The sequence below is a fragment of the Siphateles boraxobius genome, unplaced genomic scaffold (genome assembly GCF_051911475.1).
Source record: "Siphateles boraxobius isolate OS27281-9 unplaced genomic scaffold, OSU_SipBor_1 31, whole genome shotgun sequence".
NCBI lineage: Eukaryota > Metazoa > Chordata > Actinopteri > Cypriniformes > Leuciscidae > Siphateles > Siphateles boraxobius.
The window spans coordinates 1,905,142-1,931,281 of record NW_027508931.1 but is presented as its reverse complement, the minus strand read 5'-3'; the positions used below and the strand labels follow the sequence as shown (position 1 = coordinate 1,931,281).

Below are 26,140 nucleotides of genomic sequence, written 5' to 3'. Positions count from 1 at the left end.
GTTTAACCGTGAGATGTTCACACAAACGTTAATAATGTGTGTGTGTGTGTGTGTGTAATCTTATCGTCATCATTTCATATACCGGTTTCCTCTTAAAAACTTTAAGGCAGATGTCTAAACATTTAATGTTTTAAACTACATAAATCATAATTAATAGTGTTTGTAATACACAATGTTGTTGTTTTCCTGCTCAGAACGTCGTCTGTGTCTATACTGTGACTGTTAGATCTCCAAACAAAGACATTGACTGTGACATCGGTCTACTTTGTTAAAAAATACCTAGAAATGTTCAGGCGGCTGCATTACGAGCTACCTGTTCTGATCTAAAATGGCGAGTATGATGTCATGCATCAGGATGCAGTCCCCACGTGGGGACGCGGCCCTGCAATTGGCAGGCAGGGCGAAACTCGCGGTTCTGTCATCTCATTGGCTAGCAAGAGGCGCTCTCGCAGTGGCTCAGCCCTCGTGTCAGTAGACTGTCTGTGTGTGGCACAGGGTTGCATTGCTGGACGAAGGGGAAATGCTCGAGCAGCGAAGAAGTACAACGTTACACTTTTAAACGTCCCAAACCTCTTCAAATTCGGAAGTATCTTTTTGGCAGTGTTTTCTGGGGATTACACGAACCTTTTTTTCGCGCCGTGGAGTTTGGCGTCTCTTTATTTCTTTGCCTCGGAGAAGCTCATTCTCATCGAGTCGCTTCTTGTGATAGAGCGAGGGCACTAGAGATGTTCGCCACCGTTCGCGTCAACCAGGAACCATATCTTTCTCTCAGACATTGAAGCCGTGATTAACATTTCAGAAGTGGAACTGTGGAAGGGCTTCGGCAGTTCGGGCGCACAAAGACAGGTACAGTGGGCTAGCAGGTTAGCTAACGACAATAGCTCGTTATCCAACCAACCAAGACTTGAAACGCTTCTCACACTCACAAACTGACTGAGCTTATCACTAATCACTTTGTCGACTCATTTACGGGCTTCTTATTCGGTTTCTTTCAAGCAATGTGAAGTGCTAGATGAGGTCCTGTCAAAATATCAGTTGCCAAACAAAGAAAAACACCAAATTTATTCTCAATGTTCCTGTTTTTTAGTAGAGAATGTGTCGTTTCGCTCGAGCGTGTAGTTTTTTCCCCTGACACAATGAACGGAGTTGTTTTCAAAGTGCAGGTGAAAATACGTATGTTATAGAATTAGTCTCAACCGCAAGTTTAAATGTCCAACCGTCATTTTTACCCTCTGTTTGAATGTAACGGTCTCCTCCTCGTCTGTTTGTTTATTTTTCATTGTTTGGGTTCCAGCAACAGAGATCTGAGAGGATTTTTGCCCCCAGCGTCCAGTTGGCTTCGTGTCCGGCTGATTTTTACAGTACAGTGGCGTGCCAGTGGACACCCCCCACCCAATAGACCTCCAAAAAATAAAGGATACATTTCAACATGTATCCACAGGGCCGGCATCCGGTAAGTGCAACTTGAACTGATATGGAACATAATTGCTACATCTGCATCAGTTTAGCTGGAGAGCAAGGGCAGAGCCGCCCGTCCATGACGAACGACATCCTGATGTGCATGATGTGCACCTTCATTTGATTTGCTAAGCCCTGGTGCCTGTGATAATGCTTTGAAGTGAAAGAGCAGGGTGGTTGGAAGCACAATCAAGTGGGGTAAAAGCCTCATGTCAATAAAGTAGTTGATGATGAATGGTAAAGAAATCTTCTTTGTTCTATAGTAGGTACATTTTCATGTTTTTCACAAGCACCTGGTTTAGAGAGAGAGAGAGGCTGAAAACCACAGCTTTTTTACAGGCGTAGTTTGGCATGCTCAGACCTATCCAAGCGAGGTGACCCCATTTCTCCCGCCGGTGTTTATGTGAGGCACTAAAGCGGCGGACCCAGAACTGTAAAGACCACCCCCGCCTCCTTTGTCAGAGCGCTACTGGTGCTCCAGCTATCTCCCAGATGTCACTGTAGCGTGGATGTCACCCCCAGCCCTCATACAGGCTGAAATATTAGAGCTGCTCTCCCAGGGCCCAGAATGCATTAGAGGCTCGCTCTGCAGTCGCTGGAAAACAAATTTGGTTCTCTGAGGATGTAATTGAGTTTGATTGATGTGATGGCTGTCTTTCAGGCGCCCCACCAGCCTGGTCAGCCAGGCTTCAAATTCACAGTGGCGGAGTCCTGTGACAGGATCAAAGACGAATTTCAGTTCCTGCAAGCCCAGTATCACAGGTAATAATTTAGAGTTATATGCCCGTAAAGTAGCTTGTACAATTACCGTTTGGCCTAATTGTGTTTCACAGGCGAAAGGGAGGAAAATAAATCTAATTTGTGTTAAAAAAAAAAAGTGTGCTTAATGGTAAAAAATGTGAAATAAAAGTGCATGATGTATCGGCACCATATCGGTTATTAACTAATGTTATAGACATTTAATTGTAGATGTTTTTTCTGCCTGTTTTTAGATTTTTGATTAATGCAGCTGTAATCTAATATTAAATATTTAAAGTGATAGTGCTTGATTACAACAAAAATTTGAAACTATAAAAACACAATTTCTTTTAGTACAATAATGGGTAACACTTTACAATAATGTCTCATTTTGTTAACATTAGTTAATGTATTAACTAACATGAACTATCAATGAGAAAAACAATTGTTACAGTATTTATTAATCTTTGTTAATGTTAGTTAATAAAATTACAGTTGTTCATTGTTTGTTCATGTAAGTTCACAGTGCGTTAACAAATACAACTTTTGATTTCCATAATGTCATAGATGTTGAAATTAACATGAATTAATATTAATAAATGCTGTAGAAGTAGCTATTGTTCATTCTTAGTTCATGTTAACTAGAGTAGTTAACTAATGAAACCTTATTGTAAAGTTTTGAATAAATAAATAAGGACATTTTGTTTATTATTATGGCTGACTTCATTTTAGCATTACAAAACTTGAACATCCGATGATTGGAGAGTGACAAAATTATTTTATTTATTTGTGACTTTATTATTACTCTTATTGCTTTAAAAAATGTTTTATTATTATCTATAATATGAAAATTATTATATTGGTTCATAAATGAAAATATTATTTTCATTAAGGAGAATTTTAATATCGTTGCGTCCCTAATTTGAAGTGTTAAATTGATTTGATTACTTTTAAAATGAAGCCTTGTAAAATGTGAATTTATTTGTTTAGCTTCATGTTTGCACTGTGGATTATTTTTGTGGGTGTAAGCAATGAAAACACATGTTTGTTCAGTAGCTGATTTGTTTTGTTTTCATCCCAGTCTCAAAGTGGAGTACGACAAACTGGCCAATGAGAAGACAGAGATGCAGCGCCATTATGTCATGGTAAGATTAGCCAATATGTAAGCTGCCATTACTAGTAGCTGGGGTGAAGGCAGATGCCTTGTTGCGTGTCTCTCTGTATGTGTGTGTTTTAGAATGTGTTTGTGAAACCCCCTCTGGTGCTTTTAGTTCAGCCTCCTGCTTTATTAAAGGGCCCTGACTGACTGCTCTTAGCCTCGGGCCCTTTCATACACCAACCCTTAACCGTAGGGGTCAATGACCACAGCATTGTCCCCTCTTCTCTCTCCCCCTTTTCTCTCCCCCTTCTCTCTACCTCCCTCTGTGTGTGGATCTGATTATTCTCCAAGGAGACGCTGCCTTCAGACAAATGCATGGCTGTAAATTGGGTGAGGGGTGATGGAGGAGTGCCAGAGGCGTCTGTGGGAAAATACTAGATCGCAACAGAAATCCAAAGTCTCTTCAGCGTTCCATCTTTGATTACAAGATTTTACGCACAAACAAACGGCTACATAAATTCAGTGTTAATCTTAATCACAGGCTTAATCATTTACACAACACTAAAGCCCTAAATTCAATCGTAGACATTCAGGAGATCAAAACAGCCTCATGTTAGGATTTATGATAGAGAGAGGAAAAACAAAGCTTTTCGTGGTGTAACTAAACAAGGTTAAACTGTGGAAGTGTATTCTCTTATCTTGTGTAAACATGCGAGTAATGACTTTAACCAATACCCAGGGACGCTAGTTAAACATTCCATTCACAGGAAAAAGCATGTCAGTCAGAAAGAGGAGGAGAGGTTAGGTAAACAACATGTAGAATCCCCATGCTGACTGTTTGAGCGAATAGTGTCAAAATCTAGACTTGCAGAGGGATCAGGGTGTTTTTAAATCTTTCTTTCTTTATTATTATTATTTATTTTATTTTATTAGTGTTTTTAAAAATATATATATTTTTAATATGGTTTAAACTTTGATTATATGAACAGGTTTCCCAGAGTCAAAATTCTAAAATTGTCACTTTCAGTCATGAAATTGATAAAATATTAGTGGAAATGTTCTTTACTATTGTTTTTTTCTGCTTGAAAATTATTTTTGGAAACAATGGAAATCTCACTCTGTTTTGAGGTCAGAGTTCCCATAACTTTTGACCAATAAAATACTATTTTTCCCATAAATTTTTTTATGGGAAATATAGTATTTTATTGGTCAGAACGTATTGGAACTCTGACCTCAAAACCAAGTGGGATTTCCATTGTAAACTTTTATCGTTATAATTTAGAGAAAAAATTAAACTGTGCAGAAAATGAGAGGCTGTTATGGGACATGATGTTGAAGTGCGCAGCAAAAGCCTGTTCTCCTCTTTTCCCCTCATGTTTCACTAGAATCTGACTTTCTTTTCTCTACTCTCTGATGTGAGGTGAAAATGTTTGATGTGCCTCGGATTGAATAAAAAAAAAATCTGAGAATTTTTCATTTTCTTTCAGTACTATGAGATGTCCTATGGGCTGAACATTGAAATGCACAAACAGGTATGTAGCCCTTTGATCCGTGTTCACACAATCTTTGAGTCACAGAGGATCCATGCACTGTGTGTGTAGATGTCAGTCAATGCAGTCACACCGGTGTGTTAGGAGACAAGTGAAGTGCACTCCTTAGAGATGATGAGAGAGAGACTGTGTTCTTTTGAGCAGCCGTTAGTATAAGCTGGAAGTCAGGACATTACAAGCGCACACACAGAGTCACGTCTCTTTTCCTGCTTGTGCGGAGTAGAGTGTGGTCAGACATCTTTGATAAGATTAAAGTCAGGACTTTGGCAGGAGGGGCCGTGTGATTTAATGACTAAAGGGAGCAGAGTCTGTGGAGTCCCTATTATGTCAGCACATTTAAGACACCCTTTATAAATTAATGCTAAAGGAAAAACAGACTGCCATGAATTCATCCCCTCCAATCAATTATTACCCTGCATTTTCTCTAGGGCTGCAACTAACATATATTTTAATAATTGGATAATTGGTCATTTATATCTTTGATTTGATCATATATTCCATATCCTTTTCAATAAGCGCCTGAAGCCAGCATCATGGCCACTTGAAACTATATGACCTATAATGACCTTCTTTAAAGCATTTGGCAAATTGTGTTGTGACCTTTTTCCCCTCCTCTGCCATTTTTCATTTTTTTCCGCTACAGAATTTTTTTTTTTCCTACTGCAAATGTTATCTGTGCACAGGATAATAACTGAATAAGTGACTGTTTTCATATTAATATCAACTATTGTTTTTATAAATCAGTTGTTTATTTCCTATTTTTTGTCCACTACTTTCAAAGTTGTACTTAAAATTTAGGTGACTCTTCCACCATATTTGCAAAGACTAATCTTACATGTCTTGGCATTATTGTGATACATCGTACATGCCCTGTCCCCTAGATAATGGGATTTTGCTGTGCACCAGATGTAGTTAGGCCACCTAAGAGACAACCCAGCTTCCTCAGCCTGCTCCCCCTTCTCCACCTTATGAAGGTTAATGGCATCAGGGACGAGCTTGTGGATGGCAATCCATCAGTGTCCACAGTGTGAGTCTCTGCACTCCTCTGTCTGTCAGGGCCCTTGCCCCTGCAATGCCTCCTGTTAACCACTTATCTCCCAACTGGTAGCTGAGGGACAGAAGAGTGAGAGAATAGGAGTAGAAGGTGGGAGGGCTTGCCTTGTGTAAACGGGTTAATCGACTGATCCATTTTAGCGCCTTGACTTTTATCAGGAACCGCTACAGAGCCCATGGATGCACTATTGAATTATTCATCCAACGCTGAGTCTAACCTGCTAAAGAGGAGGGAGGTAATGCTGTTCATAAGCAAACAGACAGATCCCACCCTTTTATCCAGGTCTGTTGATCTGGGTTAAACTGTACCCAGGAGCGGATGCCAGGCAGGGGGTGCTTAACCAGCCGAGGTAGCGTAGATTGCCGGATCCACACTGCATTATTCTCAGCACTGAGGATTTAATTCTGACCGCTAGGCAATCCGTTTCCTCATCCATTCGGTCGTCTCTCGGCACTTTGTATTTTAAACAGTCGCGGCATAATGCGGATTTCAGGATGCATGCTAGCGTCTGATACCTGCAGATAGCCATAGTGAGGGAGGAAATGCAGCTGTAATGGCAGCTGCTCCATGTCAATGAGACGCTGTGATGACTGAGGTGCACTCACAGCGTAGCTTATTTTGTGAGTTTTTCTCACCTGGTGTAAGACTCCGAGGGAATCTCCTCCCCTCTCCTCGCTGTCAAACCCAGATTGTGGCAGTCAGGCCCGGCTTGACATTGGGACGCTGATAAATGATTTATAAGGGGTGGCCTAGGAAGTGTTTGCTAATTGCTGGATTGTCCTTCTCTATGTGAGCCAAAGCAAACTGACTGGCTCAGTGAGATGAGTACACAAAGCCTCTGATAAAGAGGTGGGAGGATTGGGAAATGCAGGCCTGCTCCGTCATACTGTTTATGGTGGTTAGGTCATGAAACCAGGTGAACCTATACAATGACTCTCCAAACACATGCATAATAGAGCAGGGCTATTTGCAGAGGCTGAATATGTGAGAGACAGGCAAAAAAAACCAATTGAAAACACAAGCTATCCACCCATGCAGACCTACAGCCCAGCTCCACTAATGTCGATCAATGCAGGTAAATTTTAATGCCAGTTCTCAACAGTGCTGCAAGTTAACAACCCTGTTAAGCTTGTGCTCTCACCTCCGCCACACACATATATAGATCTTGTTATACCTTTACTACTGAGCATGAGGCTGTCAGAGAGCATTACCACCCTCTCACCCTGGCAGAATACTGGGGCCCATCAACCTGGCTAGGTCAAGTATTGTTTGTGATGGAGACACATGCCTGGAAGGGCCAGTTGTTTTCCTCTATATTCAATGCTCATCAGCGTCTCACTCCATTCCGCTGGCGCTGATGGCAACAGACAAATAGCTTTCAGCACGCCATTGACAGCCTGGCCCCGGAGTGCTCTTGAAATGGTGCTAGACAGGTCCGAGTACCTGTAATTGTGTACCAGAGCGTGAAGCTCGCCACTTAAGAGGCAGGCTTTCATCTGCTTAAAGTGACATCCTATTTTTATCTGCAGTTGTAGCTAAAAGCTCTGCTTGTCCAGCTCAATGCACAGCACTGCTTTCATCATAGATTCATATATTACGCACAGCGTATGCCGACTTTTTATGTACATCACCGCCGTCAGACATGTTTTCCCCCGACAGCGGGATTGTTTTTGCAAGATAAAGCATGAAGCTTTAGAGTGAGTGTCAGATAAGGCAACCCTTGACCTCACTCGGCCAGCTGTCAACGTCGCGTTAAGCCCTTAAGGAATGTGTTCGATGCTCTCCAGGCCTCTCAGCAAATCCTGTCAAATGTTAGGCTGCTATTGACGCGGTTTATCTTGGCAAATAAGGATTATACACTGAGCTGGCTTTTCAACCAGCATTTTGTTGATTCGTTCTTCTAGTAATTTTTTTCCAGCGTATAGTAGGGTGTCTAAAAGCTGAACCTGTACCCTGCTTGTCACACAAAGTTTGACTATATATTTTGTGCATCCCTAAACCAGCTTTACACATTCTCAAAAGCTAATGTTTTTAATGTATTTATTTTTATTTTTTTTCATTTTTTTATTTTTATATTTCATACATGTATGATTTTGTCATTCTAACCTGTTTCAGATTTACAATTTTATACTTTGCAAACATCAAGCACTTAAACAAAAAAGTACCTATATTTACTAACAGCAATATGGGCAAAATTATATTGCGCACTTCTAAATGTTTTTTTATATTTTGATGCAGCATCATGTTTTTGAAATGGACTAATGTACATAATCTCAGATTGTGCTGAGTGTTTCATTTTTATATGGTCGGCTGTAGTATTTTTTTTTAATGGCGTGCATGGTTTATTCAATATTTCGACTATAGCTTGTCCCGACATGCATAGGGAGGGAGCAAAACTTTCTTGGGTGTTACAGAGTATCTTGTAAAAAATATTGTGTCTGGATTCTGCAACCGCTTGGCATTTTCGGCAATATGTTATAAATAATTTCCTGGTCGGCGCAGTGCTGCGTGTTTGCCATTGAAATGAAAAATAGAGCTGAAATCCCTGTGATGTGTTTGTGCTACGTTCTGGCCCTGGGTTGAACTGAGCCTCATAAATTCTATAGATGATGTATCTGTAGCCGAGTTATTTTTCAGAGGCTTTCCTCCCCCTGTCCTTTGGTCTCAGTCAAAGCCAGTGCCAGACCTGTGATGTGAGCTCCTTTCATCAGTGGAAGAGGCTGTGATGTCGGCCGTGCTGTGTTCCTGCTGGCGTCTGATGATGGAAAGGAAGAGGGATGAAGTACATCCTACTGTAGCTGCATGTAGCCTTTGAGTGGATAGCCCTGGCTTTGCCCCCTCCCCTCCTTTTACTGTCATGTGTTCTCACAACGACCCCACATCATCCTCCGCTAGTGCTCGCCTTTTTATCCACCATTCGTGTGCGGTACTCAGGCGATCGACAGGCCGAAAATTCAATTTAATGACCTGCCTGTGTGCACGTAATATGATTTTACAGGCTGTTACGGTCAAGCTGAGGTACCATTTGCATAATGATCGGTGCGCGATAGGAGACAGGGCCTGCTCGGCTACAGTTGCCATGGCAACGGTCAGGGTGGAGAGAATGAAGGTCGGGTCCCTGCGGTGGGCTAGATGAAGGGGGGACTTAGGGGTGGGTTGCTGAGAAAATGAAAAAGGTGGGGTCTGGAGAAGGCAAAATAGGTCTCAGCTCCTGACAGGTTTGGACATAATCCACTTTTGTTCATTAGACACGTTATTGTAATTGAACAATTTCTGTGCTGTTGTAAAGGCTCATCGGAATGCAAATTTTAAAGGTGTTCCTTTAAATTCCTACAGACATTTGGGCCAAATTTCTGAATAACGTGTTCAGCTTTAAATGAATATGGTGTAATTAATGTGTAATGTGTGCTGTTTTTTTTTTTTACTACTTGGTTGTAGTTAGGGATGAGTCATGATTTTCGAATATTCGATTCATTGATTTTATTATAGAATATCGAATAGGTTGTGCGATTATTGTCTTTAAAAAATACCCATGTTTTCGGTTCTGATGCCACGTTCATGTAACCAGAGGGTGGCGATGTCAATAGCGCATCTAAAAGATGCCAATCAGCTCTCAGACAACAGAAGAAGATACACATAGTCTCACACCAGAGCATGTGAGTGTAGTGGTAATATTTCCTCCAGAGCGTTTTTCTGGAGATTCCACTCCACTCGCTCAGTCCACTCAGTGCCGCTCGCTCAGAATGCCCTTTGTGACATGCTGGTTAGAAAATATGTAAAATAAGTAGGCCTAGGGCTGCCCGTGCACGACTAAAGTTTTTTCTAGTCGACTAGTAGTAGTTCATTTAAGCCATTAGTCTAATCGCATATTTATATTAATTTAATTACTTAAATATAAATGGGAAAGAATACTAAACCATAATGAGCGTTTTCCTAATTGCCTTTTCCGCATCTTAAGCGCACACATAAAGCTTGCCACAAAGAACCGGCAAAAGTAATGATTATGCATGAGACATTTTTTTTTTAAATTGTTTATTAATAAACTAGTGTATTCTGTGTCAGTGTCGGTTGCATAGATAGTTGACGATGCTGACTCGCCATCTTCACAGTAGTGAACGCGCATAGAGAGAAATGCATACTTGAAATGTAGAAAGGATTTCTACAAAACAAAACTTAATTAAGTGGTCAAAATCATGTCTGACTCATAGGTCTCCCGATATATTGGGCATCTTTATTTCTTGACTTATCTTGTCACACTATCTTACTCATCTCATGCGGTTCCCTTTTCATATAATCAACATAGATGAAATTAAAAAAATAACATTATTTAAACATAAATATGAAATGTATGTTTAAGTTTTATTTAAGCGCCACACCGTTTGGTGTGTACCCTATACATGCATGTGTGCGTGCATGTGGGGGAGGGGTGCCGTTTTCGAATAATAATCGAATAATACCCAGCGATCTTAGAATATTATTTTTGCTTGAAATGGCCACCCCTAGTTGTTGTTTTTTTATTAGAAAAAGAACTGAAGCAACAAAGATGCTAACATTTATTTGGCTCTGACTGCTGCTTAGACAGTATGAAAAAAATTTGGATTGTGGAAATTCATAAATTTGGGATTTATAAAACAGCTTTTTTGTGGTCAGCCCTTAAGTCTTTTATCACATTCATCTGCTTCCAACATGCCCTCAGGGACTGTCTGCATTATTTAACATCTGCTAAACAACAGGAGTTGGCAGTCATTTTGTTGTGGAGACATGTAAAATGAACGGAATCGACTTCTGCAAGCTTTTCTTTTTAGTGCAATTACAAATCAGAGGTGATAATGGTAGAGGTGAAAATGTAAAGTTCAGAGTGCAAAGCAAAGTCTTGTGTGCTAGTAGAATGTACCTGCAGGCTGATGGCAGCTGAAGTGCAGTGCTACTCTTAACACAGCTCCAGTGTATCTGGCTCGTTCTTCGTGTGGTTTGGAGTATACACTCATCGCAGCTGTGCTCTCTCTCTCTCCCCTGGGCTCTCATAATGTTTTAAATATTTCACATGTCAATATCACGCAGTTTGGAGTGTGCCGAGTCAAGCGGTTCTGATTGCCGTGGTAATTGGCTTAATCGTTGGGAAACGCTAAAAAAGGCTTAGTGGTGCACTTTAACAGAAGTAAATTAACCCTTTTTTTTACTTTTTCCTCTTTCTTTTCCTTTTCCAGACTGAGATTGCCAAAAGGCTCAATGCTATTCTAGCCCAGATTATGCCTTTTCTGTCACAAGAGGTGAGTTTTATGTGAATAATAGCTTCATTTTAGTTTTAGATGTAGTGTTTTGAGCTTTATAAAAAAAAATTAAACCATATCTTTTGTCTTAAGTTGCACTGTTTATTATTATTTAAGAACTTTCAGATTTTTGAATTTGCTTTGAATCTGAATTTAACCAGATTTTCTCTCCCTCTTGCAGCACCAACAGCAAGTAGCACAAGCTGTTGAACGTGCAAAGCAAGTGACAATGACTGAACTAAATGCTATCATCGGGGTACGTGGACTTCCCAATCTGCCTCTCACCGTGTGTATACCTCTTTAATTACTTTATTTGACCTTAAGAACGGGGTAAACCTTCACTGTTGTAGATGCAAAATAACCCTATTAACTGATTTAACGATTAATTTTGGAATTAGTAGCTTATTTTAATCATGTGCAGGTTTGCCCCTACAATGAATGCCTTTTTAATGTTTTAAAGAAATGTACATGCATACTGTGTGCTTAATCTGATTGAAATGTATTTGTGGATTGAGTGAGGAAGTGGATGCTTTTATAGGTATATTAGGGTCTGGGTCAGAGTTGGCGTTAACTGTAAACTGTCATAAACCGAATTTACAATATTTTACTAACTGATTAAAAAAAGAGAATGATAGAAAATATACAACCCAGTCCATTAAAGGGATGGATAATGATTATTTTCTGCACAATCTCTGATTAGGTCTCACTTTTCTTGAACTATTAGCTCATTGTTGTTTCTCTAATGTACAGCCGGACACTGACCAAGCTTTATTTAGTCTACTCTATATGTGTCATGAGTGTTCTTAGTGTCCTCTGTCCCCTGAGTTTGCATCTAGAAGCTGTTCAGAGCTCTCTTTGAGCATTAGAGGCTGGATACCTTTAATTAGATCAGGTTTTACAAGAGAGGCTCATTCCTCTCTGTTGACCTGGATTGTGCTGGGAATTAAAGACAAATAGGATCTTGCACACATATCCCTGAGCTACTACAGCAGTTCTTTTCCTAGAATTTCCCACAAATCCCTTCTAAACGTCACTTATTGATCAGGGGCAAGTGACCCAGATCCCTATCAGCATGTAAGGAAAAACAAATCTGACCCCTGTACATCCAGAAGTAAGGGCTTGCTCTGATCTGAGCCTGCTTTGATTCGCTGCCTTTAGATTTGCTCTACTTCTGAAGAATCTGATAATAATGGGGTGAAGGTTTGAGGGGGGATTTGTGTTGTCTGATATTGGAATTCAATTAGATCCTGAGCATTGACACTTACTCAGAGATAATTCCAGGAATCAAGTCTCAAAGGGGCAGTCATGTGGTCGCTCTTAAATGCCACGTTATCTCCTGGAAGGTTCACCACCGTCTTGATAGCATTGATGTTATATTACAGCAGACCAACTTTAATGACTCTTAATCTTTTAGAACTCATCAAAAAGTCGAAAAGCAGGAAACATACTTTCTTGTGAGAAAGTTTTTTCTTTGAGTTGGGGGGTATTTGTAATTCACACAGTTAGTAGGCAGTATGTGTGCACTCACGCAGGTGCCATAGTCCTCATAAATAGTATAAGGCAAAGGTGAGATGTGAGCTACACGTACACGCGCACACACACACTCTCAGAGCAAAAGCCACCAGCATCTCTTATTGATGAACCTCAGGGCTGGTAATAGGATGCATCTAGGGCAGCAGCTTTTTTTTCTGCTGTGCTTTGACTTTGATCAGAGGTCTTAAGATGGCCTCCTCTGGCAGCTCAGCATTTCTGCCCTCACCAACAGTGTGTGTTAATCTACAATAGTCCTATTTATTTAAAAAAGCACAAATATTTATGTACACATTTTATATTGTTCTCAGTTCCTTCTCCCTATGCCTAACTTCCTCTTTTGTTTGTACTGGTCTGGTTTTCAGGAGTTTATAGGCTGTGGTTAACTTTGAAGCTTGTAGTGGTAGGTCTTGGCAATATATTAAATATTCACAATTTGCTGGGTGTATAAAACTAAGCTGCTTAGTTTTATCTTGATTTTAACATGCTTCTTATTTATTCATTAGGATTTCAAAAGAGCATGTCATTAGACTGTTGCGATCCTTCCTTGTCTTGTGACTTTAATAGAGTCTTTGACACTTGACTTTAGAGTATATATTGCATTAGAAGTGGTACGTTTGATTTATTTTCGGGAATCAGTTAAAATTGTCATATTCAATTAAATGATTTGGTGCTTCAACTATTTCAACTATATGTGAAATGTTTTAGTGAAATTATTTTCTTTTCTACCATGTACTACTGTTGGATTGGTACATATAAATAAAAAATAAATGAGCTATATTTTTTCCTTCTGTTTATTTAGTGGAAAACATGCATTGGTTATTTTAACTAAGGCTACATTTTTACTGTATTTTACTTCTTGCATTATACATTTTAGCCAATTTAATTGGTTGCTTGGTCAATGTTGATTCCTCTAATTAAAAGAGAAATTGGCCTTTTCAAAACTAAAATATACACATGTAATATCTATTGAATGTTGTCCAAAGCCAAAAAATAAAATAAAGATATAATTGTTTTAGCTATATTGCCCAGCTCGATGCAGTGGACAGTCATAGATGTGGATGTATAGATAGATCTCTGTTAAGCCTGCCCCCATCTGTGCTGTGGGCCCAATTAAGTGTGTTTGTGGCCGAGAGGGTGAATCATGGGGCTTCATGTTTTTGAATCCCCTCAGGCCTGCATGTTGCATGGTTACAGCACTAAACTCAGGATGGGGTTGTTTAACATGCACATCTGAGAATAGAAACAGGCGCTTGTCTGATTTAGCCACTTATCTTTTTATATGTCCATCCATTGTTAATTGTTCACACTGGCACTAGATTCATTGTTTTGCGGTAAGAGGGAGAGATTAGCACCCGTTGAGACGGTCTTTATGCAGGAATATTAAATTACTGGAGACATTTTATTTCTTTATTTTCTTGTCTTCATAGCCGGGTCTCTAATGAGGGTTCTCTTATTGTCCATGCATATTACACATCAGTGGCTCATTAGCTGGAATGAGCAGGGAGGGTTCTCCCCCATGAATCAACGGCTTCTTTAATTTCCCATGTGGTCAGTCATCATCTCTGAAGCCACACTCAGAGATCCACCCCCACCCTTTTCACTAGCGGTTCACCTCACTTCCTGACACATCCAAATGAACACCCTAGCACCTACACTGTTTCTCTCTTACAATCACTCACTTCCACTCTTGTCTCACTATCTCTCTTCTTTTCTCTTGCCCTTTCACTCTCTCTTCAAGAACATGCTCCCACCACCCACGCTCAGTGCCACGGTACACACACACCTCACACGCACACTTCCTTATCACATCTCCTCACAGATCCACACTCTGAGGCACAGCTCATAATTGGCTTGGCAGCTCTGTTGTGTTGGGGAGGGTAAGGTTGCAGGTTCAAATCCCAAGCGGGGCTCTTCTATATACCATTCGCTCTTCTGCCAATCTCAAAGGCCCGAGTCTCAATATACAGCCAGCTGTGCAAATAATCCGCAAAGCTGTTAGCAATTATACTCACCACGAATGAGGGCCTGTGATGGACATCTTAATAATGATTTACCCACTGGAAAAGGGCAAGCTTTTGGAGCATTCCAGACTTATAAATAAGCCTTTAGTATTGATATTTACTTATGGCATGGCATTAATGACCTGCTGATAATTCTGAAAGGTTGTACCACCGTGATCGCCGTACATAGCCAATAACATCTAACCTTTCTAAGTCAAGCCCAAAAATTCAGGATTCTTGAAGAATGACCATATATGGTCATTGATTGAATGGTGAGGTCTGTACAGAGTTGGGCGGTATGTGCTCTAACAGCCATTTAAATAATTCATTCTTCCTGTGGATGCTAATAAATTGTGGAGACTGAGTTTTTTGTTGTTGTTTTTTTCTTTATTGGTGGCTCTGCTAAGTATTATTTAACCTTGCTTTAAACTGCTCGCTTCCCATGCTGAGTGGTTTTTAACTCTCGTCAGTTTCCTCAAAGCTTTTCAAATATTGATGGAGGTATTGGAGGCTTGAACGCGTGCCAGAACAGGACCCCTCGTTCTTGGCCGCCGTTGCCGCAGCCGCTCCACACACACACACACACACACACACACACACACACACACACACACACACACACACACACACACAGAAGCGGGGCCCAGCTGCTGTTGGAGTGGTGTTTAAAGTTTGGTTTTCTTGAGTGACTCATACTTTGTGCAATAACCAGACCCAAATGTGAGGGAAGTAAATATAGTCGTCCAGCGTTTTGATGGGGCTAAGGAGCAGGTGGTGTTAAGCCAATGAACTGACAGCATTCCAATGCCTGCTGTCTTTAAACTATCTTAAATAGGGCTTGACGACTCTTTTGGAGAGTATGAGTGAGTGTTAGTTTTATTATTTAATGAGTGAATTTACATGCTTTTTCGTATGATATTCCACAGATTTTGTTACATTTGAGCTGGGAACCTGAAACGTAAAGTCACTAGGTGCACAACACTGCAATATTTTATATTTTCAGGTTAAGATCCAATCTACATAAAGACGTTTGCAGGATCCTCAAATATGACTTGCAAGCATGTGAGAATGTAAACATCCCAGCCAGGACCCCCTCCTGTGCTTCTGAATAAGCCTCACAGAAGCAGTGTGTTTTGATTGTGGCATCGATTTCTCTACTTTTTTCCCTCTTGCCCACTCTGTTGTCTGTCTCTCCACAGCAGCAGCAACTCCAGGCCCAGCACCTCTCCCATGCTGCCCACGGCCCTGTGGCTTTACCTCCCCACCCTTCTGGCCTTCAGCCACCAGGAATCCCACCAGTCACCGGCTCTGGCTCGGGCTTGCTGGCTCTGGGAGCCTTGGGAAGTCAGCCACACTTGCCGGTGAAGGATGAAAAAAACCACCATGACCTCGAGCACCGAGGTAAGGAGCAGACTCCCACACTGCTCTCATTTAAAGCCAAGAGAGTGGAACATTAGTTGCTCAGCCATACAGAACTCTTGTGTGAATCAAACGCTTGTTTCGTATCACCCTCCTCTTCAATAATTATTACAGCTCTTATAGTGCTGCTGACATTATTGACCCCCTTAGGTTTTCTTTATAAGAGTACACTACTCTCATGGCTTGCCATTTAAGGATGTAGCCTATTTTTATAGAAGAACCGAGAATTTATAAAGCGATTGAACATACACATGCCACTCTCTGTGGCTTAAATGATTGGCCAAGTTTAATAAAGGACACATGCTAATGGTTTGCTAGCTGTATTGTGTACATAACAGACATATTCTGCCTGCTGATGAAATCCTCTCTTAACTCTGATTGTCAGTCGGTCAGGGTAATTTACTTTTGTTTATCTCTGTTTTGTTTTGCCGTTCTGCCTGTCTTTCAACGCCAACCGGGTCTGCTGACTACAGAGAGCACGGTGAGTCTCAGGTTTCCTGTTGCCTCAGTTGTCCTCTTCGATTTCTCTGTCTTAATAGCTTTCTTCTAAAACCTAGTGAACTGCCTACATAGGCAGCAACTATGCACAGGAGATGGAAGTTAATATGTTGCTAAACATTGGATAAAATAATCTGTGTATTTTATTTTTTTAGCTGTTTTTATCCGTGCTTTTCTGTATTGAATACTATCTATATATATATATATATATATATATATATATATATACCTATACACACACACACTTTATAACTTTAAACATTATGAAATACATTTCTCACTTTGTCCGCCATTATTATTTTATTTACAAAGTGTCGAAAAGCAGCATAATTAAGTTGCATAGTGTTTTGAACAGCCTTCATGTCAGGAGCACTCCTTAAATGATACCTTAATGTTGCCTCTATAGGCGGCTCACTAGGTTTTGAAAAGGAGCAAATATGTCTTAGTTGTACTGGGTGAATACCACCTCTTGGCCCATTTCATGCCTAAGAAAATTTCCATTAATGTAAATGTCAAGTAAGATCCTTCATCCTGAAGCACACGCAACTCGTGCACGAAATGGTAATCTGCGTTCATTAAAATGACTAATAGAGAAACAAGCTTTTTATGAAATAAGCACTCACATCTCTTCGCAGATGGGAAATGACTCGTATTACAGCGCGCAGATTAGCACGGCTCTATAATTTCATCACAATTAAAGACGACGTCGACTCCCTCCCTCCATTGTTGAATTTATTTTATCCCTCTCCCCTCCTACCCACCCCTCTGCTATCTCCATTTGTTTACTGCCCCTCTCCGCTCTCTTTTGCTAGCGTGATAAATATGTATGAGCACAGGCGCAGGAATTGTTTTCCTCCCTCTCATCTCTGTGCCCTTGTAAAAGGCATTTATTCGACGGGGTTTAAATCTCTCTGATGGCTGATTGTGGCCGTGAGATTGGGTTTCTGCTGGCCCGGCGAGGCCTGAATGGGTGCAGTCATGTCTGAAGGAAGGGGAGCTCCTCTGGCGGTTAGCAGTCCAGGCACTGTTGTGAGTTTGCTGCGGCCGCTGTCTAAGGTCATCTGATAGCACGCTGGTGACTCTCCTTAATGAGTCACGCTAAGCATCTCTTTAGAAGGTCAGACATCATGCAAAGAGAGCGAGAGAAACAGAGACTATTGGGCGTTCGGCCCAGTCTGCTACTTCATCTTCTCAGCTGAATCCTTTTACGCTTCCAGTGATCTGGCCACATTTTCCCTTGTGAATCTTGTTGCGTCACACTGAGTGAAGGCTCTTGGGACAGGATGAGTAAAGCTCTAGGAGAAGGGATTGTTTTGAGAAAGTGCCCGGAGAGCACTCAAAGTCCTGTTGCATATAGAGCATGCTTGCTAAAGACTATGAATTCATGAAATATTTTTACAGTGCATTATTGTGAGTTTTGGCGGTGGCCTCAAGCAGAGTCATCCACCATTTCCTAAGGATGTAAGTCCCTTTTTCCATTTTTCTGCCCTGTAGTCACCGCAGGCCCACAGTGTGCTGAGGGAAGGGTACTATGTGATCAATGGCTATTACATGCTCCCACACACACAGCCCGAGTTGGACTTCTCGCAGATAATGGGCCTTTGTTCAACACTAACATTCGGCTCGGGTCTTCCTAAAGCTGTTTGTTGTGTCTTTTAGAAGATGGCGGGATTGAGGTGGGGGAATGAAGGGAGGGAAGTAGGGTAAATTAAAAACAAGCCCTTCTTTGCTCTGGTTAACTGTCTCTACTCTGTAGTGCAGCCAGGACATTTTTTATGTTTAGTCTACTGTGGGTTGTTAGATACAGCTTGGCGAGTCTCACTATATTATGTTAGGCCTGTTTGGGGCATTCAAGTTGGATAGCTGAAATGAATAAATCGCTTTTGGCTTTTTAAGTGTGCGGTTTTGGAGTGATAAGAGCTACTCCTTGCTGTTGATTTCCTAGCTTGGATCTCCTTCAGATCCGACAGCTGTGAAGTACCTGTCATTGTAATAGTTTTTGGCTCTAAACTCAAATAATTTATTTGTCACATTACATAAAACCAGAAATAAACTTGAATCAGGTTTGGATAAAAAACTATTGTGTGCTGAAAGGGATTATTGGGTCCTACAGGCTATTTTCAAAGCAATTTAGAGGTCTTGTGTCAGTGAGAAACAGTGGAAACCACCTGAAGATCTGCATGTAGAGATAAATGAGTTGAATTAAAGTCTGCAGTCTGATGGCACACTTTTTATATTTCCCCTCTGTCTCCTCCTCAGAACAACTCCATCTCTCCATCAGACAGCCTGCGCACAACCAGCGAGAAACACCGTGGCTCCTCCGATTACAGCTTGGACTCCAAGAAACGCAAAGTGGAGGACAAGGATAGCATGAGCCGATATGTGAGTGATGTGACCTGAACCTCCAATAAAAGATTCTTGTGTAACAAAATGCTAGGGATACTAACTAGTTGACACATTGTGTTTTCAGGACAGTGACGGAGACAAAAGTGATGATCTGGTGGTTGATGTTTCCAACGAGGTGAAAAACTTATTTTATGTTGGGACTGACAAGTTATTAGAAATTGAAATTGAAAATATTAAAAATTGAATTTGTGCTTTTATTTTCATTAATTCAAATGAAATGTCATCAATTATTCCTTGCATATATGGCCTTATATTTAAATCCTTCCTGTTATATATTTGACCTCTAGGACCCTGCCACACCCAGAGGCAGCCCTGCCCACTCCCCTCCTGAGAACGGCATAGATAAGCCCCGCCCAGCAAAGAAGGATACGCCCAACAGCCCCGCCTCTGTGGCCTCTTCCGGCAGCACCCCGTCCTCTAAAAACAAGGAGCATGGCCATGTACGGATCTCTCTCTCACACTGTCACACACACACATCTGGCTACATTTAATACAGAATGCTGCATTTATGTGTATCAGCTCTATCTGGATTTTTATACTGTAATAATTGGTAGCACTGCAAGATTTGATAGAATATGGGTCTGTGCCACTGAAGCAGAATTATAGGATATGTTGGATGGGAGGGGGCAGATAGGGAACCCTGAACGCCCTGTGATCTTCCACTCTCTCTAATGGCTCAGGAGTGAATGTCTGTTTCCCAGCCTCAGCTTTAAATACATCTGTAAATGTCAGGGATAATGCATTCCCATAGCTGGATCAGTCGTGTCTTCCCTGCTAATAACTCAATGCGTTTAACCATTCTGGGCCTCTGCATCAAAAAAAAAAGATTAGAGGGAGAAGCGAGGGAAGGATAAAACGAGCCTCATCTCCATTGTAGCAGTAATGGGTTTGGGGATAAATAGCAGGGTTTATAGTTTCGTAGGAGTAGTGAGTTTGTCAGAATTGGATTGGATTAGGTTCTGGCGGCACTTAAATCTTCTGCCTGGATGCTGCCTCGTTTGGGGGATTTTAACTCTGTTTTCTCTATCTCTCTCTTTCTCCCTTCTCCTCCCTCTCTTCTCTCACATCTGCAGAATGACAAATCCTCCACGCCCGGTCTCAAGTCCAACACCCCTACGCCTCGTAACGATGCCCCCACCCCGGGTACCAGCACCACCCCTGGGCTGCGGCCCATCCTGGGCAAGGCTCCGATGGAAGTTCTAAGTGAGTTCATAATCAATGTCCGCAGAGGTGTCGTTTCACTCTATACTGTCGTCTCCGCATCGTACAACACAAAACTAAAAGATAGTTCTTTCCATATGGAAATAAAGTTTGCCTTTTTAACAGTGCTTAAAGCAGTTTTCGTAAAACTAGTCTTTGAAGTAGCTCAGTGTAGGCAGGTCTTTCATTGAGATTTATCTGCCTGTTCCCGAGTTCAGCTCCTTTCCCCGCGGTTGACTGATACTGATTTATGATTGGCTGTGTGTCTCTGTGCTTGCAGCCGCCCCTGCTCTGCGCACCCCCCTCTCTTACCCAACTCCCTTTGCCATGATGAGCCACCATGAGATGAATGGTTCTCTGACTAGCCCTGGAGTCTATGCCGGCCTTCACATCTCTCCTCAGATGAGTGCGGCCGCTGCTGCTGCCTACGGACGCTCGCCCATGGTGAGTCTGGTGTGTGTGTGTTTGTATGTATGTGAATAAGCGCCTTCAAAAGTAGGGGTACAGGGAAAAATATAAAATATATATTTTTAAAATATAAAAATATTAACAGATGCATCATGATCCTGGATGTGTTTAAATTTTAAATTAACAATCTTGTAGGAAGTGGTTATTTTTCATGTACAACCACAGAAAACAATATTCATGATCTTTAAAAACAATAGAATTGTGGAATTGCAATATGTGTACTAATGAATTAATTTAATTGGTGTGTCTGAGCAGGGAAATGTTTTATATATGAAATATTTGCACATAATTTGGCAATTGGTCACCTTAACTCCCCAAATATTTGTGCCGCTACGCTTCTGATAATTTTTTTTGATGTATTGAGAATTATTTTGCAATCATATATGTGACTCCCTGAAACAAAATCAAATCAAATCCTGAGTTGCCTGAAGATTCCCATCCATACTCAAAAGTTGGTCTGTCCCCCACCTTACCTTTCTCCTCCAATTTCTTCCTCTCATTTCTTTTTATTTTCTTGCTCGATTTCAATCTCTGTCTCTCTCACCCAAAGCCCACAACCTAAGAGTGGAGGGAGTGCATGAGGTGATGTAGTGTGTGTGACTGGGTGTGAAATGAGCGTTACATTGACTGGGCTCTCAGGCTACCTGACTGCCTGCCGTCTGATTGCTTCATCCTTTCGGTTAAATGAAGGTGCAGGGCACAAATCATTCCTCTGTGGTTGCATGGTCGTTTTTGAAGTATACATTGATCTAGTCAAGTTAAAGGAATATTACACACCACAAAAATCTAAACAGTCATCATTTACTCACCCTTATGTTGTTCTAAACCTATAAAATTTCAAGGAGGAATTTTGAAGAATTGTATTGAATGTTTTTCTTTTTTTCCTGTGCATAAACAATGAATGGGGGCTGAGGGTTTCAAGCTTAAAAAAATGCTAAAATTAAATAAATCATGGTACATTCGACTTCTCAAGTCAGAAGTAGCACTCTGAACTAGATTGGTTTAGTTCAAAAGCATATCATTCAAACTGGTCCTGTGATATAAATCAACTGATTAATTGAAAAATTATTTATTTACATATTTTGGACATTTTTCACACACAGCTATTGAATGGCTCCATAAGACATGAACCGGCATAGGGCACAAGTAGTATGTACCACTTTTTTAATAAATGCAGACCAATAAATGCAGACCTTACAGGTTTCAAACTGCCCAAGAGTGAGTAAATAAAAAGTGAATCTATGCACAGGTCTATACTGTTTAAGCCTTTGTTTGTGGTGTTTGTAATGTGTGTTTTAATACAGATCTTTGTTGAAATGCAGCATGTTCTGTTTTGGTTCTGTAGGCGGGTTTCGAGCACCCTCATATGAGAGCTCCCGGCCTCCCTGCCAGCCTCACTTCAATCTCTGGTGGAAAACCGTAAGTGTCCGTCAAAGATTAAATGATCATAAATAACTTGTAGCCGCACTAGACCGTATTCTTTCCCCACACTATTTATGTAACGGTTCCGTGAGAGTGCTTAAGAGCACAACCTTTTCCACCTCTTAATGCCTCATTTCAAACTACTTACTCATATTGCTGTAATTAATTTAATTAACCTACTTCAATCAGTGTGCTGTTGAGTGCTAGATTACTAACGAGGTCTCTCTCTCCTTGTCTGTCTGTCTCTCTCAGAGCCTACTCTTTCCACGTCAGCGCTGACGGACAGATGCAGCCCGTGCCTTTCCCTCCAGACGCTCTCATTGGTCCAGGGATCCCACGCCACGCCCGTCAGATTAACACACTCAGTCATGGGGAGGTTGTTTGTGCCGTGACTATCAGCAACCCGACTCGCCACGTCTACACTGGTGGCAAGGGCTGTGTTAAGATCTGGGACATCAGTCAGCCTGGAAGCAAGAGTCCAGTGTCTCAACTTGACTGCCTGGTAAGGGCCAAAATCATACTTACTAGAACTATTGCTCCTCTTATTGTTTATATTATATTAATAAAGCTTTACATACTTATAGTATCTTTTTAGTTGCTTCTAAAAAGTAACATCTCATAACATTGAAGTATGTGTGAGCATAATGTGGGAAGCTTGAACTGTTTTGCCCTAATTGTTTGGAATATTTTATTGTCCCTCTACAGAACAGGGACAACTATATTCGGTCCTGTAAGCTGTTGCCTGATGGCCGCACACTTATCGTCGGAGGGGAGGCCAGCACTTTGACCATTTGGGATCTTGCCTCCCAGACACCCCGCATCAAAGCCGAGCTGACCTCCTCCGCACCGGCCTGCTACGCACTGGCCATCAGCCCAGACGCCAAGGTGTGCTTCTCCTGCTGCAGCGATGGAAACATCGCCGTCTGGGACCTCCACAACCAGACCCTCGTCAGGTGGGCCTATTTCATGAGTTTTTTTCTTTCTTGTGAATTACATTTATGTCTTTTAAGATTAAAAGCAAGGCCTTTGTCAAAACCCTTTACTTTTCGTGATTTGCAGGCAATTTCAAGGCCACACAGATGGTGCCAGCTGCATTGACATCTCTCATGATGGCACAAAGCTCTGGACAGGTGGCCTTGATAACACAGTCCGCTCCTGGGACCTGAGAGAGGGCCGGCAACTCCAACAGCATGACTTCACGTCTCAGGTTAGGCCATAGCACAATCATGGAGCTTTGAAGTCACGATGAAATGGTGACAGATATTTTCTACTGTATTGTGACATACATCTGAGTTTATCAATACTGAAAAAGAAAAAACGTAGAGTGGTGTTCTATGCATCGGTTGTTGCACTCAAAAATGTAGGCAGATGAATGTGAGTATGCAGGGGCAGATATGACTAAATTGTCTGAAAAGTCCTGCATACATCACTAGAGAAAAGTCTGTCTGTTTCATCGGAAGATTGAGTTATGAAATATTCATTATTATTTTAAAAAAAAAAAATTAAATGAAACTTACATGAATCAATAGTTCACAATATGACCTAAAACATGCATTTGGAAAAAAAATACATTTTAATTTCATGCTGGCTTCAAGCGCAAAGCTATGGCGCTCAACCTGTGTCTGTTCCCCCCAAACGCAGATATTCTCCCTGGGCTACTGTCCGACGGGTGAGTGGCTGGCTGTTGGCATGGAAAGTAGCAATGTGGAGGTGCTCCACCACACCAAGCCTGACAAGTACCAGCTGCACCTTCATGAGAGCTGCGTTCTCTCTCTCAAGTTTGCCTACTGTGGTAAGAGACTTATTCAAGCTTCACAGATTGAGTGCAGACACTCTATACATATCTTTACTAGGGCTTTTGCTTGAAGTTACCTTAAAGTTATACAGCGGCACTTCTGCACAGCACAACGACAGAACCTTGACTGTCCATTTTGTTTTGCTTTCCATTTTTTGGCTTTCTGTGCATATCTCCATTTTGCCTGTACTCTGAACAGAGCACTAATTACGTTTGATTTCCCTTGACAAGGTAAATGGTTTGTGAGCACTGGGAAGGACAATCTGTTGAATGCATGGAGGACTCCCTACGGCGCCAGCATATTCCAGGTACAAAGATCAATACAGACTGTCTGCAGGAAATGTGTGGGTTGCCTGGATCAGTAGAAAGGGCACAGTGACCGCTGGCTGACAGTCCGGGCCTTGATCAGCGGAAATGGGCTGGAGTATGTCATTAACGCTGGGCCCTGACCACTTAGTGTGGATGTGGGTCCGCGTGTGTAGCTTGCATCTACCAGCTTAAGAGTAAATAATGATAACCCTTCAAGAGTTTATGACTGAAGGGGCTCGGCACGAACGCTAATGCATCATTTGGTGGGGGGAGAGAAGTGCTTTATGTATAAAGTTGTCAGCATTTTCTTTGAGTAATAGAGGATGTCTGAAGAGTTTTATGCAGGCCCTTTGTGGCAGATTTGAAGTTAATATTTAAATATTTTTATTTCACCAGATTTATTGTGGCTTTTTTTCTCTTCTCGCAGTCAAAGGAATCATCCTCGGTCCTGAGCTGTGACATATCAGCCGATGACAAGTACATTGTTACAGGCTCTGGAGACAAGAAGGCCACGGTGTATGAAGTGATCTACTAGACTGCGAGGTAACAGACAGGAGCACTCAGGCCTCTGGAGGAGGAAGGGGACACACACAACTTCTCACTCCAGTGACTCTCCTAGTCAAACCGACAAGAACAGCCCTTGTCTGTCTGACTGTCTGTCTCACACTCACTGACTTTTTACTGACTGGCCGCAGAGGTGAACGAGTGGATGCTGGGGTGACCCTGGACTGAGCTGCCTGGACTAAGACACAAATGTGCAGCCCTACAGACCCCAAACACTCATCCTGGTTCATATGGCACTAGAGAACACTCGATGTTTCCTTACTTACTGTTTTTTTGTTTTGTTTTTTTGCTTCAAATCTTTCTTTGTTGGATTTTGTTTCCTTATTTTTTTTCCCCTCACTATGCAGTGAGAATGTTCCATAATGCATCGTGAAGCAGCGCTTCGTTCTGAAACTTCATCTGTGTGGAGGGTATGTGAAAAGTGTACATAATGGAGTATTAAAATGTCTTTTATAGATTTATATTTTGGTGTCCTGTTACACTTGTGATGGTTCTCTTTCTCTCTCTCATTCTCTCCTTGATGCTTCGTTTCCCCTTCGAGGTTTGGAAATTAGATTAAGACGTTTTTTCTATAAGGATATTCTATTCCGTTTTCCCCTCCCTTTGAGAAGTTCATTTTCCAAGCTGACCTTTTATGGAAATCTAATTTACTTTTTTCCTCTCTCCTGAAAAACAATTTTGAGCTAAATCACATTACAGAGGCGTTTTTGTAAAATGTCCTGTGGATTTTTTTTATTTTTTTGAGTGGCTTAAACCTGATGCAAGGCACCTGAGACTGCAGTTGAGACTCCGCGGGGAGGGGCGTTTCGGTTCTCAAACAAACTCGCTGTCTGCTCTGCCTTCCTGTGAGAAAAGCCTGCCTCGTACAAGCAGAGAGTTCCTCAATGGTGCACTGGGTCCTGGATTTTGATATTTACTGATTAGTAGAGGACTACTTTCAAACCTGTGACTTCATTGTGCTGTTGTATGACCAGGACATGACATCATCTCTTGTAGTGGAAGACTTGGAATTTGGATCAATTGGTTATTCTTCCCCCTTTCTTGAGTCTCAAGTGACACTGTGTTTTGTGTGCATAGTGTTCTATATACAGGAAACACAAGAGTAAAATGTCTAGCGATAAGCCAACTGGGCTGTAACACCCTGGCCTAACGAACAGACATTTACTTACTGTCCAGCTTGTTTATAGCATCACACTGTTAGTATGCCCCCTCCTGAAAATAAAGAGAAAAGAGCTGCAAGAAATGGACACGTCTCAAAATACACACCAAAGTATGTAGCAAACTGTGTTGTCACTGAAGAAATGTACAGTTGTTGATAATTCAATAAACTGTTTTTTGTAAAAAAAAAAAAAAAAAA

At 41.4% G+C, this 26,140-nt stretch overlaps 1 protein-coding gene across 1 annotated transcript; it reads left to right on the top strand.

The window, feature by feature from the left end:
- Nucleotides 1-430: 430 nt before the first annotated feature.
- tle3a (TLE family member 3, transcriptional corepressor a) lies at nucleotides 431-26,140 on the top strand. Its single transcript, XM_077248909.1, has 21 exons — nucleotides 431-846; nucleotides 1,295-1,453; nucleotides 2,120-2,220; nucleotides 3,278-3,341; nucleotides 4,783-4,827; nucleotides 11,107-11,169; nucleotides 11,351-11,455; nucleotides 15,905-16,103; nucleotides 16,595-16,602; nucleotides 18,879-19,001; nucleotides 19,090-19,140; nucleotides 19,313-19,465; nucleotides 20,099-20,228; nucleotides 20,506-20,669; nucleotides 22,039-22,112; nucleotides 22,368-22,617; nucleotides 22,821-23,068; nucleotides 23,175-23,322; nucleotides 23,757-23,907; nucleotides 24,142-24,218; nucleotides 24,647-26,140. Exons 2-21 carry the CDS (start codon nucleotides 1,430-1,432, stop codon nucleotides 24,752-24,754), a joined length of 2,286 nt encoding a protein of 761 aa, XP_077105024.1. The 5' UTR covers nucleotides 431-846; nucleotides 1,295-1,429; the 3' UTR covers nucleotides 24,755-26,140.

Coding starts and splice junctions, on each gene's coding strand:
- tle3a (XM_077248909.1), top strand. CDS start 1,430: ATGTATCCACAGGGCCGGCATCCG. Junction 23,908..24,141: donor TCTCAAGTTTGCCTACTGTG/GTAAGAGACTTA, acceptor TCCCTTGACAAG/GTAAATGGTTTGTGAGCACT. Junction 24,219..24,646: donor ACGGCGCCAGCATATTCCAG/GTACAAAGATCA, acceptor CTCTTCTCGCAG/TCAAAGGAATCATCCTCGGT.